We start from the raw sequence: 21,590 nt of genomic DNA on the forward strand, positions 1-21,590 counted from the left end.
AAAACCACTATTCTTCTTCATTTCTCTCTTAAAACATGAAATATTCACACACTTCGATGTCTTTTTCTCAGACAGGTTGATTCAAGTGTTTGATTCTGAAAATCTTTGTTCTGGTTTGTGAGATGAAATCTCTGATTAACTTGACATTCAAATTCAGAATCTGCTATCACTTGAGTCAAGGAGGAAGGCTGACCTGAGTGTCTTTTCATGTTGGTAACTGGACAAACAAACTGTCCTTTCTGTTTGAAATGCTCCCTTGCATGTGTCAAATAATTTGACTCAACATTACTTTCTTTCTTGAAGTAAACTATATAGCAGGTCGGAATGAAATGGCAACATAAAATGCTATAGATTGATGCTAAAATCGCAATTGCTTCAATTACTGGGTAATATTTGTTATTAGCTCCCACATTAACATATATAACACTAAAAGAAATCCACACAGTTAAATAAACAAGCATGCTAAATGTGATAAATTTTGCCTCATTAAACTTTTCTGGAGCTTTTCTTCCTTTAAAAGCAAGAATAAAACAGACAAATGCAAGAAAAGCAATGTATCCTAACATTGCAACAAATGCAACATAGGAACCTTCGTCACACAACAACAAAATAATTTGGGGGAGTTTCTTATTTTGTACAGGTTTTGGAGCTTTCAGAGATAACCACATTGAACAAATGACCACTTGAATTCCTGTGATGACAATTATAACAGGTACTGGTTTATAAAGAGACTTCAACTTTTTATGAGTACTTGGGTTAAAACTAAAAGCCAGGATGATCCGAAAAGATTTCAGCAAAATGCAGGAAACACAAAGTGTAAAGCTTATACCAAAAAGTGGTTGTCGTATTTTACAAATATAATCTAACGGCTCTCCGAGGAAGAAAACAACACTGATTAAACCGAGCACCAGTGAGAACAGCATTATGTAACACATCCAACCTCCTGCAGCTTTCACAGCTGGGGTATGCCAATGTTTTATGAATAATGTGAGTATTACACATATTATGAGTACTCCGAAAATGACAAATATTGTTAACACCACAGAAACAGTTTGTTTCCATTGTAGAAACTCTATAGATCTAGGCTGGCATTTTGACCTTCCTGCCTCAGACCAGTAGTCTTCTGGACACTCATTACAATCATTGGAATCTGCAGGGGAAAGAATGTTAAGGAATAGCATAAAAGAGTAAAGTGAAATTTTGAAACAAAATATTTTGACACAATTGGTCTAGTTTTATGAGTTTGTATTCCCAGTGTGACACCTCACTGGAAGTACATCTTCACAATTTAAAGTCATGCAAAAATCCCTCTGACAGGTGAGTCTTTTGCACAGGAAGCAAAATAAAGTTATAAAATTATCTTATGATATAATTAAATGTATGAATAATATCAATGTTTATGCAATTGACAGGGTGTATTCACCAATCTTGCCTTGCCAGTAGGAAGCTGCTCTGAAAGGAAGCTTGGAACAGAGGTTTTGGCCATATCACTTAGATTCTGGGCTGGACTTTCAGCCTCAAGGTAATAACGCAGTCAGGAAAACTGATGGTTCCACACCTGCCTTGGGAATAAGTGGTACCAGAGTCACAGTTTCTGTTGCTTGCTGGGAGCGAGGGTGATGGTAGCTAACATTGCCTCAGGAAAGAGTTTGGATGTAGGTGCCATGGTGGGCTGTTTGAAAATACCTTGGTGCTGTTGGATTTTATCCAAAAACCCTATCACTGTGAAAGAAAATGTTCTACATCCCTCACCCGCCTCACATTCTCCTGCTCAATTAATACTACCACAACACATCCCTCTGAACATCATGGACCCTCATGACCCTCATGGCGGTCTATTCAACACAACTACCTTTCCTTTGACCACACTCCCATGGTCTACCATTCTTCCATGCCAAAGAATGCTTTTCAAACACTTCCCATACCTCCTCTTGCTCACATCCAAGTCACTTTCTCCCTATGGACCATCAGTCCACCTATTCCAATGTTTGATACGTTCTTTGATTTTTATTCACTCGTGGGATGTGTGCATCTCTGGTTGGCCAGCATTTATAGCCTTTCGCCAGTTGCCCTTGAGAAGCTGGTGGTGAGCTGCCTTCTTGGCCCGCTGCAGGCCATGTGCTGTGCATAGACCCATAATGCCCTTGGGGAAGGAATTCCAGGATTTTGACCCAGTGACAATGGAAGAATGGTGATATATTACCAAATAAGGGTGGTGAATGGCTTGGAGGCAAACTTGGAGTTATTGGTATTCTGATGTACCTGCTGCCTTTGTCCTTCTAGATTGATGTAATCGAGAGTTTGGAAGGTGCTGTCTGAGGAGCCTCAGTGAATTTCTGCAGTACAATTAATAGATGGTACACACTGCTGCTATTGAGTGTTGATGGTGGAGAGAGTGATACTTGTGGAAGTGGTGCCATTCAAGTCAATTGCTTTGTCGCGGATGGTGTCGAGTTTCTTGAGTGCTGTTTGATCTGCACTCATCCAGGCAAGTGCAGAGTATTCCATCACATTCCTGTCTCGTGCATTGTAGGTGGTGGATGGGCTTTGGGGAATCAGTGACTCGCTGCATGATTCCTCACCTCTGATTTGTTCCTGCAGCCATTCCATTTATGTGACCAGCACGGTCGTGTTTCTGGTCAATGATAACCCTGGGATGTTGATGGTGTGGTATTCAGTGATGGTAATGCCATTGAATGTCAAGGGATGATAACTAGATTACCCCTTGTTGCAAATGGTCATTACCTTCCACTGTTTAATAAAAATGATATTTGCCACTTTTGAGCCCAAGGCTGGATATTGTTCAGGTCTTTCTGTATTTGGACAAAGATTATTTCAATATCTGAAGAGTCAGAGAATCATAGACTCATACAGCACAGGAAAGGACCTTGAGGACTACTGAGTCTGCACTGGGCTACATTAATCCCACTTTCCAGCACTTGGCCCATAGCCTTGGTTGTTATGACTTTTTAAAATACTCATCCACGTACTTTTTTAAAGGTTGTGAGGTTTCCCACCTCTGCTAACTTCCCAGGAGTAGCAAATGTTGCTGAACATTGAGCATTTCCCACTTCTGACCTTATGATGGAAGGGAAACCATTGATAAAGCAGCTGAAGATAGTTGGATCGAGGACTCTATCCTGAGGAACTCCTGCAGAGATGTTATGGAGCTCAAGTATCCGGCCTTCAATAACCACAACCATCTTTCTTTGTGCCAGGTATGACTTTAAGCAGCAGTGATTTTTCAATCTGTTTCCCATTGATTCTAACTTTACATGAGGTCCTTGATGCCACTCTCAGACAAAGACTGGCTTGATGTCAAAGGAGGTTTCCCCTCACCTCACATCACCTCCCCTCTGGAATTCAGCTCATTTCTCCATATTTGAATGAAGGCTCTAATGAGGTCAGGAGAAGAGTGGCCGTAGCGGAAGCCAAGCTGAGCATCACTGAGCATGTTATTGCTGAACAGGTGCTGCTTCATAGCACTGTTGACAATCCAGCACTTTGCTGATAATTGAGATTAGACTGATGGGGCATTAATTTTCTGGGTTAGATTAATCTCCTCTTTTCTGTATAGAACATATCTGGGCGATTTTCAACATTCAGGTCGATGCCACTGTTGGAACTGCACTGGGACACTTTGCTTAGGAATATAACAAGTTCTGGAGGGCATGAAATCAGTACTATTGCTGGAATGCTGTCAGGGCCCATAGCGTTTGTAGTACCTAGTGCCTCCAACATTCCTTGACATGGTGTGGAATTTATTAGATTAACAGAAGACTGGCATCTGTGATGCTGGGACCTCAGGAGGAGGCCAAGATAAATCATCCACTCAGCACTTCTGGCTGAAGATTGCTGCAAATGCTTTCCACTTATCTTTTGCACTGATGTACTGGGGTACCCCATGGTTGAGGATGGGGATATTCATGGAGTCTTCTCCTTCAGTGAGGTGTGGTTGGATGTAGCAGGACTCTGGAGCTTAGATCTGTTGTTTGTGGAATAGCTTAGATCTGTCTATCGCTTCTTGTTTATGCTGTTTGCATGCAAGTAGTCTTGTTGTGTAGCTTCACAAGATTGACCTCATTGTTAGGTATGCCGCATGTTGCTTTGGGCATGCTCTCCTTCACTTTCCATTGAAGTACAGTTGATTCCCTGGCTTGATGGTAACTGAGGGATGTACCAGGTCATGAGGTTGCAGATTGTGTTGAAGTACAATTTTGCTGCTGCTGATGGCCCACAGCACCTCATGGATGCCTGATTTTGAGCTGGTATATTTGTTCAATTTAGCGTGGTGATAGTTCCACATAGCACGTTACAGATATGTTTAATCAACCAGTTCAGATGTGTTATTGCACACTTTTGGAGCAGATGGGACTTGAACCCAGGTCCAAGGCCCAAAGGGAGAGACACTAACACTACACTATAAATGCCCTAATTCATTATGTCTGCTTAAGGGAAGGCCAAGACAGCCATTAGTTTATGGATACAGCTCTGCTCCAGCATGATTTCTGTCAATTACAAAATGTTTGTTTACTGTAGGCAATGCAATAATGCAACTATCTGCCATCTCATCTGGTTTGTTTCTTTTTGTACACTGTATAGTAGGCATACATATGGCATTGGATCACAATGAACCTGAAGGGGCGGGTGGTGCATCAGGAGGAGAGGTAAATGTTGACATGGAGGATGGGGATCTGAGGAGGTCCTTTTGAACTTACCTACCAAAATGCTCTCCTGTACAGACTATAGATCACAAAACCTCAGGGGTCCTTTGAAAACTTGGCCCAACACTTTGAAATGTGTGGAGGTGTAGGCTATGCCTCTTTCCCCAATGCCTCAATGGGCATACCCAAAAATTGGAAACTCTTGAGAATAGAGTGGGATATCCCAGAACTGAGCCATCAGTTTTAAAGGGCTCATGAGTTATCCTGACTTAGTGACAGACTATAGCTCTCAGCTGGCTTCTATGTCTATAACTTTCAGAATTCTTTGGAGAAAGGTATTCACAGGCTTTACTTGCTGCTTGCAAACCTCTGCCTATTATTTTCTAGAACCAATTAAAAAATGAATTCACTGTATCTTGGAGTTCTTTAACAAACTGCTTTTAGTGGAGTGCACATCCCTATTCTAATGTTCAGATGATAATGTTCCTTCTTAAGCTTTTGGCTCACTGACCAAATGAGGGGAGGGGACTCAAGTTCACATGCTATAAAAGTAATGAGAATCAATAATGACTTTAAGCTTGGATTTTACCTTTGGAGTTCACATTAAAATCAAACTACTTCAGTTTTGCTCTCATCTGCAATCTCGCGATTAACGGTTCTCCATGATTCGACTGTAGTATTGCAATCAATACCAAGTGTAAAACATTCAAAATAACTTTAAAAAAATTGAAGTACAATTTCACTGTTTGTGCATATAGCTACATATGCAATACGTTTCACTGAATTTTCTCTGTACCATCTCTCATTTGATACCTACTATTTTTTTCAGAGTAAGATCCTGCTGGGCAGCGATTACATTCAAAACAACAGAAATGTTTAGTTGATGTAGTCTTCTTTTCTCCGGGTCTACAGCTTTGTGAACAATTAGCGGTTGGAACCTATGATAAACATTATATAAAAGCACATGAGTGACTGAAGATTTTGTTGACAGTGTTTCTCCTAAGCTGCTAGCTCAAACCAACAATATAGCCAGCTTAAAAGTACGACAAGCTGGGGTGGCACGGTGGCTCAGTGGCTCAGTGGTTAGCACTGCTGCCTCACAGCACTAGGGACCTGGGTTCAATTCCATGCTTGGGCAGCTGTCTGTGTGGAGTTTGTACATTCTCCCCATGTTTGTGTGGTCCTCCAGGTGCTCTGGTTTCCTCCCACAGTTCAAAGATGTGCAGGGTAGATGGATTGGCCATGCTAAATTGCCCATAGTGCCCAGGGATGTTTAGATTGGGTGGGTCAGACATGGGAAGTCAGGGGCAGGATAATGGGTCTGGGTGGGATTCTCTTCAGATGGGAAGTGTGGACTTGTTGGGCCGAATGGCCTGTTTCCACACTGTAAGGATTCTATGATCCCATGATAATGGGAAACAAAATAGGATACAACTTTAGTTCAAGGTTACAAGGAAGTGTGATGATGCAGTGGATAAGCAATTCTTAGTTTCAGTTATGGTATTGGCACATAAACCACTCTTTGGCAAACAGAATGTAAATGTTTTACAGTCATCAGGACTCTGTGTGAAACAAATTTGTAGCAGGAGCCAGTCCAAACAATATCTAGCCAACAATTCAAGACAAATGAGTCAAATTTCAATCTTGGGCAAGGATGGTTAGGATTTTGTATTAGTAATAACAATTAAATTTTCAGTATTTGTCTTATTAATCCTCTGAAACTGACTGTATTGTCTGGAGTCTGCGCAGGGCAGTTAAATACATACACCTGGATTTTCCAAAGGCCAGATAGTTGTTTCTGCATTGTAGATGGGAAATTTGCATCAGGATGCTGTAGATTTCCTGACATAGCAGGCTCCCAAGGAATTGCCTTTGAAATTTAACATTACCATGTCAATTCCATCACACCAATTTCCTTCTGAAAGTATCCATCTAAATTACAGAATTCGAAGGGTCATGCTGCAGTTAAATTAATAGTTATGCAGGGAAAGTTAGAAAATTAATAATCTAGCCTAGCTCATGTGTGACTATTAAACTGCATCCAAGTTAGCAAATCCACAACTATACCTCCCCAGACCCCTTGCACTATTTGAACCCTGACCCAACAGCACCGTTCTGTCTGGGACTCAAGAACCCCCTTCTCCCAACGTCCGGCACCTCACACTGCACCTAGAATCTGACAGACCCCCAACACTCGAGCTGACAACCCCCTTGCCCCCTAGGACCTGGCAACACCCCCACTTTCCATGGAAATCTGACACCCACTCTTTCACCAACACGCAACATCATCCCGTTACCAGACCCAACACTGACACAACCTATCACCATCGTTGTCAGATATCTGCCTCCTTGCAAAACAACCCTTCTCCCATTGGCAGAGTTGGCAGCACTCTCGTTCCCCTCAGGACCTTCCCCAGGTTCACCACTAGACCCAATACTCCTTGACTGAACCAACTTATCCAAAGTAGTCCATCACTTATTTAAATAGTCTACCTGTCACTCTGTACCCTAACCACCTGGCACCCAACCTACTTGGCATCATGACCCCTCTCACTTATCTATTCACAGAAGCTGTCAAAGCAGTTGTGAGAAGTGGTAGGCTTTTCGATCACAGAATGTGGCAACAAGTATTCTGAAAGTGAAGAGTGATCATTAAATTATTTGTTCATGATGATGAAGAATGAAGAAGTTGAATCTGAAACTAAGGTCCTGAATCTAAATGAAGGGAACTGTGAGGATATGTAGTATGGGTTGGGGAACCTTACTAAAAGGGTAGGCAGTAGATAAGCAACAGTTAATACTTAAGGAATAGTTACAACAATTATTCATTCCTATCCAGTGCAAAAATAAAACAGGAAAGGTGGCTCATTCATGGCATACAAAAGAAATTAGGGATGGTATTAGATCCAAAGAGGAGGCACATAAACTTGCCAGAAAAAGGCAGCAAACCTGAGGACTAGTAACAGCTTAGAATTTAACAAGACAGGACAAAAAAATTGATCAGAAGTAAAAAAAAAAATATGAAAGTAAACAAAGGTACTGAAAAACTCACATTAAAAGCCTCTGTAAATCTATGAAGAGAAAAAGACTAGTGAAGACAAATGTAGGTCCCTTACAATCAAACATGGTGGAAATTAACATGTGGATCAAAGAAATAGCAGAAGAATGGAATACTTACTTTGGTTTTGCTTTCACAAAAGAGGGCACAAGTAACCTCTCAGAAATGTTAGGGAACCAGGGGTGTACTGGGAGGGTGGAAATGTATTAGGAAAGAAGTGGTGTTAGAGAAATTAATGGGATTAAAGGCTGACAAGTCCTTAGAGTCTGGTTATCTGCATTGTGGAGTACAAAAGGGAGTGATCCTGGAAATGATGGATGAATTGATGGTTATCTTCCAAAAATCTATAGACTGTGGATAGTGGAAGGTGGCAAATGTAATCCCATTATTTAAAAAAGGGAGGGAGAGAAAATAATACAATTACAGACTAGTTAACATCAGTAGTGGGAAAATGCTAAAGTCGTACAAAAAACATGATAACAGAACACTTGGAAAACAATAACGTGATTAGACAAAGTCAGTGTGGATTTATGAAAATGAAATTATGTTTATCTAATCTGCTGGAGTTTTTTGAGGATGTATTTAGTAAAATAGATAAAATTGAATGAATGGATGTGATGTATTTGGATTTCAAGAAGGCTTTTGATAAAAAGCTAGTGAGCAACATTAAATCAGATGGGATTGTGGGTAATATATTGGTGTGCATTGAGAACTGGTTGACAGACTGGAAACAGAGTGGTAATAAGTTAGTCTTTTTCTGGCTGGTAGATGATAATTAGTGATGTACCACAGGGATCAGTGCTTAGGGCCCAACTGTTCACAACAAATGACCTGGATGAAAGAACCAAATGTTTGCTGACGACACAAGCTTTGATGGGTTTGTGAATTGTGAAGAGGATGCAAAGAGGCTTCTGGATAAGCTAGACATATTGAGTGTGCAGGCAAACATATGGCAGATGCAGTATAACATTTATAAATGTGAAGTTATACATTTTGGTATGAAAAACAAAAAGGATGAGTATTATTTAAATGATAATAGATTGTAAAGTGTGGACGTACAATGTGATCCTATTTGTTCTTGTACACCAGTCAATGACAGTAAACAGGAAGATGCAGCAAGCGATTAGGAAAGCAAATACTATGTTTGCCTCCATTGCAAGAGGATTTGAGTTCAGAAGTAAGGACCTTTCAACGCAGTTATATATGATCTTGGTATGCTCACACCTGGAGTCTTTTGTGCAGTTTTGGTGTCTCTACATAATAAAGGATATATTTGCCATTGAAAGAGTGCAATGGAGGTTCACTTGGATGATACCTGTGATGGCAAGATTTTCATATGAGGACACACTGGTTTGACTGGACCTGAATTCACTAGAGTTTAGAAAGATGATGGTGGATCTATTTGAAATGTTTAAAATTCTAACAGGCGAGGTAGATTAAATGCTGGGAGGATGGTTTCCTGTTTAGGGAGTCAAGAACCAGGGTTTACAGTTTCAGGATACGGAGTAGATCATTTAGGACTATGTTGAGGAAACATTTTTCACTCAGACGGTGGTCAACCTGTGGAATTTGCTACCACAGATTGTTATGGAGACTAGGGCACTAATTAATCTTAATGAGATTAGCTAAACATGATTTCTCTTTCATAGCCCTGATTTTGTGTAATCCCAAGCATATTGAAGAAAGAGACTGATACAATTTTAATTATTAAAGACATTGAGAGTATAGGGCAACAGCAGGAATATGGCATTGAGACAGAAGATCAGCCATGATCATATTAAATGGTGGAGTAGTCTCGAAGAGCCAAATGGCCCACTCCTACTTTCTATGCTCGGAAAGGGGGCCTGTTTTGACTTCCGCTGCCCATCCTGCACTATAAGCTTCCTTTCAGAAATGCAGACTTCATTCTTTGTGTGGCTTGACAATCTGACTGTGTTTGCCACTTTTCAGGTAATCTGGCATTAAATTCAGAGGTTGTCATTATATCTGAGCCTCCCTATACAGTGCATTGTTTAAGTCCCCACTGACTGCAATTGGGTAGAAATTATTGCATTGATAAGAATTTGCCTATGTTTGCAATTAATTATGATGCAAATCTTTTGAAAAAGTTGCAACTGGTTGAATTAGGTGTAACTAGGTTTGACACAGTATGCTAAATTTACAATTAATACTGAAAACTTTCACTGGTCCTGAAAAAATTAATTTTATATTTGCATAAATTTCTGCATAATTTTACATTTTAAAAAAATACTTGTTTATGAAATTTCAGCTTTACCTTAAACCCGTGTGCATTTGGAAATAATAAATTAATTTGCTAGCTTTAAAATCTAACCTACAAATTCTACAAAAATTACTTTATATTAGATTTTGTTTTTGAAAAAGATACAGAGAAAAAGTAGTACATAAGACCACCACATCCATTCTTAATTGTTTGGAATAACTCACCTCTGCTAAGTTTCTGCAGAAAGCAATCATTTGCTTTTTCACATCGTAGTTACCAACATTGACAAACTGTGTTGAACCATTTTCCATCTTCCATTTGATTATGTCATATCCATTTGAGAAATCTCCTGAACTGTCAAATTCAAATTGCTCATTGTCTGTCTTAAATTTAACGTTCTTCAATTCATTTAACAACTGAAAATAGAACATTCTTTAGTTATTGGAAGTTCAAATATTGAAAGTACAAAAAAGAACTAATGCACACCTTAGGATTCTACAAGTAGAGTAACAGTCTTAGGCTAGAGTGGGGCTTGGGTAGAGAGAGAGAGACAGTCTTTACAACACTGGTATTGTGACTGAAGGAATTACGACTATTGTGTGTTAAGGTGAGAGTTTATAATTGACAAGGGTTTGATTTGGTTGAAACAAGAACAGAAATTGCTGGAGAAACTGAGCAGGTATGGCAGCATCAATAGAGAGAAAGCAGAATTAACATTTCAGGTCCAATGAGTCTACTTGAAAACATTCTGAAGAAGGGTCATTAGAGCAAAAACATTTCTCCAGAAATGTCTCTTTTTGTTTCAGATTTCCAGCATCATGAGTTCTTTCTTCTATTTGATTTGGTGTGGTTTTGTATTCCTTTCTAGCTTTATCATGTCAGTATGAAACAGCAAATGTCAGAGGATTGTCACTGCCATTACTTCCAAAGAAGAAGTACAACTGTGTTTTGTGTTCATGTATCCATTTCAGCTAACTCTGGAAATGAATGAGCTCCCTGCAAAACATTTGAAGGGATTTACCTTTTCCATGGATGAGGAGATAAGACCATAAGACAGTAAGATATATGAGAAAAAGCAGTGCATTCAACCCACTGATTTTGCTCTGTCATTCAGTTAGAATATAGCTGAACGGATAATCCTTAACTCCACTTTCCTGTCTTTGCCCCATAGTCAGTGAATCCCTTGACTGATTAAAATTCTGTTTCTCTCAGTCTTGAATATCCTTAGTGACCCAGCTATTTACAGTCCTCTGCAGTAAAGATTTACACAGGTTCACCACCGTCCCCGAAAAGCATTCCTCCTCATTCTGTCTTAAATGGGTGACTTCTTATTCTGGGATCATGTCCTCCACTCCCTGACTGCCTTACAATGGGAAACAACTTTCCGTGTCTACTCTGTGAGTCTCCCTAAGAACTTTATCCATTTTGATAGTTTTATTCCATTCTCCTAAACGTTCAAAGAGTACCGGCCCAAACTACACAATCTCCCTTCATAAGGAAATCCCTCCATACTCAGGATCAACTGAATAAACCTTGTCTGGACTTCTTCCAATGGCTGTATATCTTTTCTTAGAAAAGGGGCCCAGAATGTTTCCTTTCATTCTCCTAAACATCAAAAGAGTACAGGCCCAAACTACACAACTTCTCTTCATAAGGGAATCCCTCCGTACTCAGGATCAACCGGGTAAAGCTTTTCTGGACCTCCCTGGACCCTGTGAGTTTAAATTTTTCCAAATTGGTTTCTTTGTATCACTTTTATTTACAAAGTTTATGTGCCTTTTAATAATTTTGATAGTATCAGAGGGGTAAAACTGCAACTTCTTTAAGTAATCTTTAAAGTTTAGAATTGTTCCACATTTAAATGTAAAGCCCAAAATAGTTCCAATCTTTTCAATATCATTCATACTGACAACCTACCTAGAATTAGACCAGACATCACTGGTAATCCAGATTTTACTTATATTCCGTTGAATCAGTATGGTGATCAACTTGATGTCAGTACGTCTCTTCTTAGATAATCAGCCCAGAACTTTTCACAGAATTCCAGCCATAAGTCTGAACAAGTTTTCGCAAGATCTCGCTATTTTTATGCTCCATTCCCTTTGAAATAAAGGCCAGCATTCCATTTGCCTTCCCTATTACCTGCCAAAATTGGTTACTATCCATTGTGATTCATGCACTGAGATCCCCAAATCCCTCAGTGCTGTGGCTTTCTTCAGTCTTTCCTCATCTAAATAATATTTATATACAGTAGTAGATCAGTAATTATAAGGTTAGTAAAGAGATAAGTGCACTTTAATTTTACTTCTTTGGAGTATAATTATTTTTTCTAATCTGCTAAAGAATATTTCTCACATTGCTTCCCCAATATGATGCTGACATTAGTGTTCACACAGCTCAGTAATATCTGCTCCTGAGCTAGATTGGAGCTTTCAGGGAGGGTGAGTGACACTGAATAGAAAACAGACAAAGTTAGGGGTCAAAAGCCAAGGAAAGGAGAGAATTATAACTTTTATCAGCTGGCGATAAAAACAAGCAATAGTGAGGCTTCCATGGATGCAAACAAAGTGACAAAGAATAACACCAGTAAAAAGATAGCTGATTGATTTTTTTCTTGTCTGTTTCTTACAGAGTGATGAAAATTAATATTAGCTCTAAAGATAACGTTTTGTGAAGAGATTTGAAAGTGCAGGGAGACACAAATAGTAGCTTACTAAAGATAAATTTGAAGTGGAAAGTGTGCAGACTAGGTCAGAGACAGATGTCTGAAGTGTTTATATGGTGGATTGACATAGAGAAGATGACTGGGGTAGGACTGATTGATTTATTGTAGTCACATGTACCTAAGTACAGTGAAAAGTTTTGTTTTGCGAGCCGTACAGGCAGATCATAGCAAACAAGGAAATAGAGATCAGAGGGTGCTTAGACAAAGCAAGGCATATGAGGTTACAGCTGCACAGGAAGTGCACAAAGCAAGATCAACAGTAACAAGATCAAGTTTATTTAAAGTTAGAAAGGTTCATTCAGCCATCTAATAACAGCAGGAAAGAAGCTATTCATGAACCTGTTGGTGGGTGTGTTCAAGCTTCTGTACCAGTGACAGATCAATATAAAAGTGAGGTCAGAGCCATTTGGAATGGGAAAGAAGCTGTAAAGCTCTGGAAGTGTTGAAGGTAGTGAAGGGACTGAGTACCAGTTAAGAAAGAGTTGGATTAATCCACTCTTAGAATGACGAAGGCATGGGAATCAGGCAGGAGGTTTTGCTGTTAAGGCTCTGTAGATGCCAATGTAATATAAAAAGAATCTTGACATATGTTTACCTGCCATGGTGGGAAATTAAAATTTTGGTTGCAGTTTCCTTGGGTACAATTAAACATTTCCTGAAGAGCATAAGCTATTGCTTTGACGGCTAAGTATACACCATAGATGCCAGGTTCATTAAAAATTTCAACAATTTGGTAACATTCTTGAGATTTATTTCCCTGTGAGTTTGAATTTTTCCGAGTTGGTTTCTTTTCATCTCTTCTATTTGCAAAGTTTATGTAGTCTTTAATAATCTTGTCAGCATCAGAGGGGTAAGACTGCAACTTCTTTAAGTAATCTTTGAAATTTGGAATTGTTCCACCTTTGAATGTAAAGCCCAAAATAGTTCCAATCTTTTCAATATTATTAATACTGGCAATCACCTGAGAAGTGGACCAGACATTACTGGCAATCCAGATTTTACTTATATTCCGTTGGATCAATATGGTGAACAATTTGATGATTTCTGATGATCTTACAAATGCGATGATAACGCGTACAGTTGACTTAATAATCATTTCAGCTGTTGCATTAATTTTAGCTTTTTGGTATTCATCCTTAAAAATTGGAATCAATTCATGAAATTCAACACATATATTGCGCCATGCTGCGTGTGAGATAACACTGTTCAATCCAGCCCGTCCATATGCATCGTCAGAAGCAATAACCGCGACCCGTTTCCAGTTTAGGTGTTGCATAAGTTTGGTTATGGCATTAGTTTGATGATTGACATTTGGAATGGTCCGTAAAAATGACGCAAACTTTGTCTTGTCACTGAGTGTTTCTGCTGTTGATCCATAACTGACCTATCAAGAGTTCAAAAAACCAGGCAATATTTCAAAACAAAATAATTTTGCATTGTTAGAATTATATGCTTAAATGTGGGCATGTACCATTTCGAGCAAATATTTTTAATTGAATATTACAAGTGTGAGACAGAACTTGTCCTTCTTTTTACAATGAATAATAAGTTTGTATAAATTCTTTCTGGGATTACTAACGTTGAGCCCACAGCCAAAAGTCTCATAATTCAAGACTAATTCTGTTCTACTCAGTTCAGCTCAGAATAATTGAAGTACCGTAATGTCACTCTGCTGTAGAATTTCAACTTTCCACCTGCATAGAAAACTTATGTTGTGGATTGGTCATAACCTCACACTTTCCTCATTCTTTAAGATTCTAAGAATGCCCTTGCAAATTGGAGAGCAAGCAATGATTTTCACTGTTTAAAATTCATTTTGTAAAACCACTCTAAGAGCTGTAGCTGGTAGACCATGCTAACCTGCACTACAAAAAACATAATAGATTGGAAAACTTTTTACTGCACTGTATAGAAACCGTACTTTCTACAGGCCTATGAATAAAATCCTCCACAAAAACTATGCCAGAGCAGAAAGAGTGCACATGCATTGTTGCTATGATGCATTTGATGATTGATGCAGTTAATCAGACAAGTTGAATCTTACTGCCACTCATAAAGTCATTGGCCATTAGTTATTAGCGAACATGAGCAGTGAACCTTCATATCTCAATATATGGGTGAGACTTTCTCCTTTCTGGAGATCATGGGAAGGGGAAATATTTGGGTGAGTTTACCTTGAGAGACATTTGCCCCGTTCTCACCGCCTCTGCAATTTCTCTGGCTGAGAAAGTCCATGGGTGAGTTTATTGACTCTCCATCAATTAAGTCATCGATTAATGGCCATGTAGGAACTTAATCTAATTACCTCACCGATCACAGCCTTCCCAGTGGGAGAGAAAGCTGACTAGTTTCCTGACTGGGAAAGTTGAGGTGCCTGAGGGAGACACTCACCCTTGCTGTTGTTGAGCTGACTCATAGGCAATCCAGTGAGTCTTCTCATTATTTAGGAGCAGCTTGTTCATTATCACTAAACATGCTCATTCCCTCCCCTCTCTCACCACCCGCCCAACACAGAAAACAATTGGGTGACTCCCATTCTGTGGGCAGCAGTGTTGCTTCATGGATTCCTGTTTCCACTTCTGGGTATCTTTCAAATACAGCGACTTGTACACATACACACCTGCAACTATATTTTGATGTTGCAATCATGGAATAAAAATAAGCATGGAGTCCTTGTCTGATTTTGCAGCTTCTTCCCTCAAGGATACTGAAACCAAGTTGCAGTGTGGCTGCCATGATCCTGAATTTGTGTACTTCAGCCACATCAAAAATCATATTTAAGCTTTTCCTTGTCTGAACCCTGATTTGTGCCATCACTATCTGAAAGCTCAGAGGAGTTTTCATCAGTGTGACTTTTGAATTACTGTTCCATCCTCGGGTGAAATCAAGACTTCACCTGACAAAGGAGCAGCGCTCTGAAAGCTTGTAATTTCAAATGAACCTGTTGGACTCGAACCCTCTGTCATGCGATATCTGGCTTTGCCCATCCCAGTTGAACACCGGCACCTTCTCATCAACACATTTGAATTAATATTGCAGCTTTGTTTTTGTAAATGTTTATGTTTGAGTTTATTTTTTAATCTTTTTGTTCCAACTGTTGGTGATTACTGTTTCGAAGTTGTAGTGTACATGACAATTTCTGATCCAAATTTCAAACACCAGCAAAGAAATCAAGCAACATATATTCATCGAGCACTTACTGCTGTAAATTGATCATGTTCAGAACTACTTGGCTCAGACTGCAGTGCATCCTGAGCCTCACCATGGACAAAAAAGCTGAATTCGCTAAGTGATTTGTAGCACAACGTGTTTTATAATAAACTCAAGGGGATGGGAAGGACAGTTCAGCAGCTTATGTCACATCTTACATAAAAAGGAGACTGATGATAGAGATTGGAGACCAATTAATTCAGTTACAGGGCATCACAGTGGGATTTTCTCACAGCAACATTCTATAACTGTGTTACAAAGTTTCATCAATGATCTGTCTTCCTTCATAGAGTCAGACATGGATCCACTTACTGAGGACTGTACAGTTCAGTTCCATTCACATTTCCTTAGACAATGAAGAAGTGCCCGACTGCATGCTGCAAGACCTGGACAACATCTAACTGTGGTCCAGTAAGTGCCAGATGATATTTGCACCACACAGATATCAATTGATGACTACGTCCCCAAAAATGGAACATAATCATCTCTCCTTGACATTTAATGCATTACCATCATCAAATCACCACAATTAACCTCCTGAATAGACACTGAACTAAGCTGGTTAGATAAATGCTGTGGATGCTGGAAGTTGAGTGTTTTGTGGCAAGTGATTTACTTCAGAATTCCCCAGAGGATTATAATGATTCAGAATTGCAATGAAATTCTCTCCATTTCTACAACACTCAAGTAACTTTTTTAAAATTCATTCACAGGATGTAGGCATCACTGGCTAAGCTAGCATTCAGTGCTCATTCCTAATTGCCCAAAAAGTAGTTGAGAGTCAACCATGTTGCTGTGGGTCTGGAGTCACATGTAGGCCAGAGCAAGTAAGGATGGCAGTTTTCTTCCCAAAAGGATGTTAGTGAACCAAATATTTTTCTGACAATTGGCAATGGTTTCAAGGTCATCATTGGACTTTAATTCCAGGTTTTTTATTGAATTCAAATCTCATTATCTGCCATGGTGTGATTTCAACCTAGATCCGCCAAACATTACCTGGGTCTCCAGATCAATAAGCTAGCGATAAAACCATCAGGCCATCACCTTTTGTGCCATTCAAAACAAAGAAATCTTCTTGACTGACATTCTAATTATTGAATTAAAAACTCACCCGCTTCAGCATTAGCATATTGTAGCTGCAGTAACTATTATCTATACCATGCATTGCAGCAACTAGTCCAGATTTTCTTCTCCAATCATCTTCCTAACCTGAAAACCCAATCCACTCGCTAAAAGGATGAGTGCAGGCAAAAACTATCAATTCCAAGGTTCGTCCCAAGTTACCCACCATCCTCATTAGTTATACGTCACCTTCCTTCAATGTGCCATGGTAAAGTTTCTGGATGTCCAAACCTAACGTTTGAACTTCATGATCTGCAGTGCTTCGAGAAGAACATCCACCATCCCCGTACAAAGAGCAACTAGAGAACTGCTGGGAATAAATGTTGGTCTTGGCATGAATGGCCACATCCAAAAACAATTAAAACAGCTGAACTGAAGAACAATGTTACTTTTCAGAGAATAAAAAAATAAATATACGTACCTGTGGAATAAGGTAAAGATTCAACAATCTTGCAACTACAATTGATATTTCTGAGTAAAAGCCCCCAATAACTGCTTTTACATTTGGATTGTATTTAGTGTAATTACAATGAACTTCAATTCTGCTGTCTGAGGAGTTAAATTTGGAAAGAAATCTTTGGGTTGCTTGTATTGCAGCGATAACATTGGAGCAGCTGTCATAAATTTCATATCCCAGTTTTATATCAGGTAAGAAGGTTGAATTGTTTATCTGTTCGATTGTATATATCATAGTTTGGACATGGAGAAACATGGAAGGATCAAATCTAGAGAGAAATAAAACACAATAGATTTTTCATAATTATAAAGAAACATATGGAATATTATATCACAAAGTATTGTGGTGTGCTTGTAAAGACCAAAAGGTGATCAGTTTACATTAGAGTTGATATAGTTTCGACTTTTAGATGGAAATAAATAAAGTTCCACGTCTTATAATTGACTGTAAAACTGACCCCAATGTCTTGCAGAGAAATCTCTCCCTGGAAAGACAGACACACACACACACCTCCCTTCACCAATGGACACTAGAATCTAAGCCCTCGACCCCAGACAACAATGACCCCACTCCATCCAACTCAGTTATCTGCCTGTCTGTCAACCTGACCATCAGGTGGACAGGCTGACCTCCTCCACCTGGACACCTGAACTGCACCACCACTCAGTGACCCCACCCAATCCACCTAGCAACCCCTCTGGCCAGGGGACTCTGTGAACAGCATCCCCACATCCCCTGTGACCCCCAAACATTCCCCACCTTCTGATACCCTTCCCCCTTACCTTGTACCCGCATCATTTCATTTATCAGTCAACCATTCCCCCCCACCACCAACCCCCCCTTACTCATCCTGCACTCTTACCCATCTGGTACCCTATTTCTCACAAACCTGTCACAATAGTCCCTGACCTTCTTGCCTGAAACCCTAGCCCAGCACACTACCTCTTCACCCACCTGATTCCCCATCACCTTATCCACTTGTCACCATACCCCTCTTCCAGCTGCCATCCAACCACCTCACCCAACTTCTATCTTACTATCTCAGCTGCCACCTAGCCAATTATCCATCTGGCATCCCTGCTTCCTCTTAACCCACCTGCCACTCTGATCCCTATCCTACTTGCTTTATGCACATACCTTCTCTCACTTGCTTTAAAAAAAGCTTTGTGACTTCTAACAATGTTTCTCCTTGGAATACAGCAGCTATTGCTATGAAAAGAGGCTGTGTCTTGGCCTCCATCCCCAGCCCTGCTCTGAGTGGATTTGTAGCCAGTGTCCTACAATTGTCACATTCAGGACAGGCCAGGTGCGGAAAACCACCATGAAAGTTACTGACAGGTAAGTGGACATTTTATAATAGGATTACTATTGGTCAGACGTGTTGTGATAGTAGTTGGAAGATCTGGGATCGTATTTTGAGCTATCCTTAAGATTGCTGGGCATTAGGAGCACTTTAGCACACTATTATAAGAACATAGGACATTGGAGCAGGAATAGATCTTTGAACTTAGTCCAACATTCAATCAAATCTCGGTAAATCTTCACATTTCAACTTGAACCCTATTCTTCTTGATTCCCTTATAGATTAAAAATCTGTTCGCATAAGCCTGTAATGTATTAAATGACAAACCTCCTCTGCTTTCTGCATTAAGGTGTTCCAAAGATTAAAGACCTCCTGAGATAGGAAATTCCTTCTGATCTCCACCTTAAATGGGAGACCATTTATTTTGAATCCGTCTCCCTAGTTCTAAATTTCCCTTCCTGACGTTTAGACTTCGATGACTTGTCCATCTTAAATTTCGAAAAAGTAAAGCCATTCTCTTTGATTTTCTGCAAGCATTTTTCTACCTTATCCAATCTAGATCCAAGAAAGCCTTAATTCCCTTCTAAAACATGGCCGACTTTTGGCCATGCCCTGCCTGCACTGCTTTGAAGTTTCTCATCACCTCAAAGCTTGGCTTCTTGAATGTTTACTTTGTTGGTGTCCCGATTGTTTCAGTTTAGAGAATGTATTTTGACCAAAAGAATTTTAGACACTATTTGTTCACCTTCAGTCTCCTAAATATTCATCAAGCCATCTTTACCAAATTTCTTCTATTGTCCAATTTCTCAAATAAAAGATGCTTGTTCTTGTGCTCAAATCCCTGTTGCATCTTTGATTTGCTGTAGAAAATGTCTAAATCCTGTCTGCTTATTTGTTATTTTTAATGCAGCCCAACCTGAGTAAATAATAGAGTAAATAAAGGAAAATGCTTTCACTCGCGTAAGTGTCAGTAACAAAAGAAGTCAAGGTGATCCATCTCAATTGAATATAAGCAGTAGAATTCTTATGATATGAAAAACACCATTGCATCTGAGAGGTGGGTGAGATTCATAAAAAATTCAAAAGAAAATTGGATAAATATTTGATATGGAAGCATTCTCAGGCTATGGGAAAGAGTTGGGCTAACTGGATGACATTTTCAAAGATTTATTACAGATAAAACGATAAAATGACTTTCTTCTTTGCCGTATAATTTAATGATTCTGTAAAGCTCCTCTTACTTTAAGAAAACATTATTTTCCTTCAGCCACACATGATGCTCATACACATGCAGACACCTGCATCAATTTGAAACTGAGCAAGGGAGACATAAAGGTAAGATGAGAGATCACAATGCAGAAAATTCAATTTAATTGGCTAAATCCTAACAGAAAGTGAATCAATCCCTTCCACGCCTTTGATCTACCTTTTTGAAAATCTTTGCTGAATCCGTTTTTGACAGTTGTTTGGATCATTTGAGTCTTTATTATATACTAGGACAACTATTTTGCACATTGTACTGCACCTCAAAGTGCATCACAGGTATGTAGAATTCATAAAATGACCCACAACAAAGATATGGATCAATGTAACAATAGCTTTTGTTTACAAGCATAACAATGCACAAATTTGGGCATTGTGTGACTCAGATTAGCACCAATTTGCACAACAAGGAAATCTGGAACTGGTGAATTATTCTTCACTTTTCAGTTTACATTTGGTGCTGTGTTGAATTTGCACTAATGAGAGTGAAAAATATCTAAGGTGCACAGAGACTTTTATGTGTCTGTAATGCAATTGATTGCAGATCTACTACATGTAATACATAAAAATGGCTTTCTCTTTCTTTTTAGAATAAATGGCAACACTCATTGCAACCTTCATTGTTACCTTCACAGATAATAACAAAATAGGTCTCAACCACTGCACTGCAGAAATACTGTATTTAAGATTAAATTTTAAATGGAGATTTCTATCTGTCCTTCCAGACAGATATAGAAAATCTCACAATACTACTCTAAAAAAGGTGCAGGGGAGTTCTCCAATATTATCCCTTAACCTAAAATCACTACAACTGATCACTTATCAGATTGTGGTTTGTGAAACCTTGAAATTAGCAAATTATCTGCTCTATTTCCGAAAGTACAAAGTTAGCCCAAACACTCAGAGAGAGTCTGATTTCATTTTTCGTTGCATTATTGCCATCCTCACATATCACAGTCCCTCGTACACTCCGCTCACATTCTGATAGCATTGTTATTTTGTATAATATTTGTAGACTGCAAATAGAAAACATTTTTAGTTAATTTAAGATTTTCATTTGCTGGATTAGGTTAAGATTAGTGTTAGCCAAAGTACTCCGTTGGCTGTGAAGAACTTGTGACTTCCTAACTCTTTGATAAGATCATGACAAAATGTAATTTTTCTTTTCATTCTTTCCTCCATTTTTTTCCTTACATTCCTTCAAACATCTCACACAACTTCAATGAATATAAGTACGTTCTTAAAAGAAGACTGTAATTGAATCAAATCAAAACAAAACTCATTAACAAAGATGCAAAACATACCCTGAGCACTGTAATGGTCCTGGTTGAGTCCGATTTGCCAGATTTTCTATCGTTTTGTGGACTGGGAAAAGTCCTCCAATGATAATGTCCCCTGGAGCTCTGGCTGCTACAATATCATCAGGGACATTGCAAGGACTCACTAGATAGACAAGAGAAACCCAGCAAGGTACTGCGAGCATGATAAGTGTGGGAAACATGCTCACTAATTTTTTCAACACATCAAGCTGTGTGTGAACTTAGATACAATAACTGAGAGGTGATTA

General features: G+C 39.2%; 2 protein-coding genes across 2 annotated transcripts in view; both read right to left on the minus strand.

Moving 5' to 3' along the window:
- The window catches only part of mcm9 (minichromosome maintenance 9 homologous recombination repair factor), a 56,525-nt gene that overhangs the window by 22,584 nt on the left and 12,351 nt on the right, over positions 1-21,590 (minus strand). The window contains exons 5-8 of the mRNA XM_048597030.1: positions 21,328-21,466; positions 17,422-17,725; positions 13,264-14,052; positions 10,168-10,359 (exon numbers count right to left, since the gene is read on the minus strand). Of these exons, the coding sequence (XP_048452987.1) occupies positions 10,168-10,359; positions 13,264-14,052; positions 17,422-17,725; positions 21,328-21,466 (1,424 nt within the window). The remainder of the gene's footprint in view (positions 1-10,167; positions 10,360-13,263; positions 14,053-17,421; positions 17,726-21,327; positions 21,467-21,590) is intronic.
- LOC109922411 (G-protein coupled receptor family C group 6 member A-like) lies at positions 45-21,524 on the minus strand. The gene is made up of 6 exons (XM_048597522.1): positions 21,328-21,524; positions 17,422-17,725; positions 13,264-14,052; positions 10,168-10,359; positions 5,482-5,602; positions 45-1,150 (listed from the first exon to the last, which is right to left on the minus strand). Exons 1-6 carry the CDS (start codon positions 21,522-21,524, stop codon positions 45-47), a joined length of 2,709 nt encoding a protein of 902 aa, XP_048453479.1.

The sequence above is a fragment of the Rhincodon typus genome, chromosome 5, assembly GCF_021869965.1.
Source record: "Rhincodon typus isolate 14 chromosome 5, sRhiTyp1.1, whole genome shotgun sequence".
Taxonomy (NCBI): Eukaryota; Metazoa; Chordata; class Chondrichthyes; order Orectolobiformes; family Rhincodontidae; genus Rhincodon; species Rhincodon typus.

What these genes read in the sequence shown, in the direction of transcription:
- LOC109922411 (XM_048597522.1), bottom strand. Translation starts at nt 21,524, where the DNA reads ATGTTTCCCACACTTATCATGCTCGCAGTACCTTGCTGGGTTTCTCTT. An exon ending in ATCTTTACCTTATTCCACAG is followed by an intron (nt 14,053 to 17,421) that starts GTACGTATATTT and finishes AACTCTTGATAG; the next exon opens with GTCAGTTATGGATCAACAGC. An exon ending in TTAATTTCCCACCATGGCAG is followed by an intron (nt 10,360 to 13,263) that starts GTAAACATATGT and finishes TTCTATTTTCAG; the next exon opens with TTGTTAAATGAATTGAAGAA.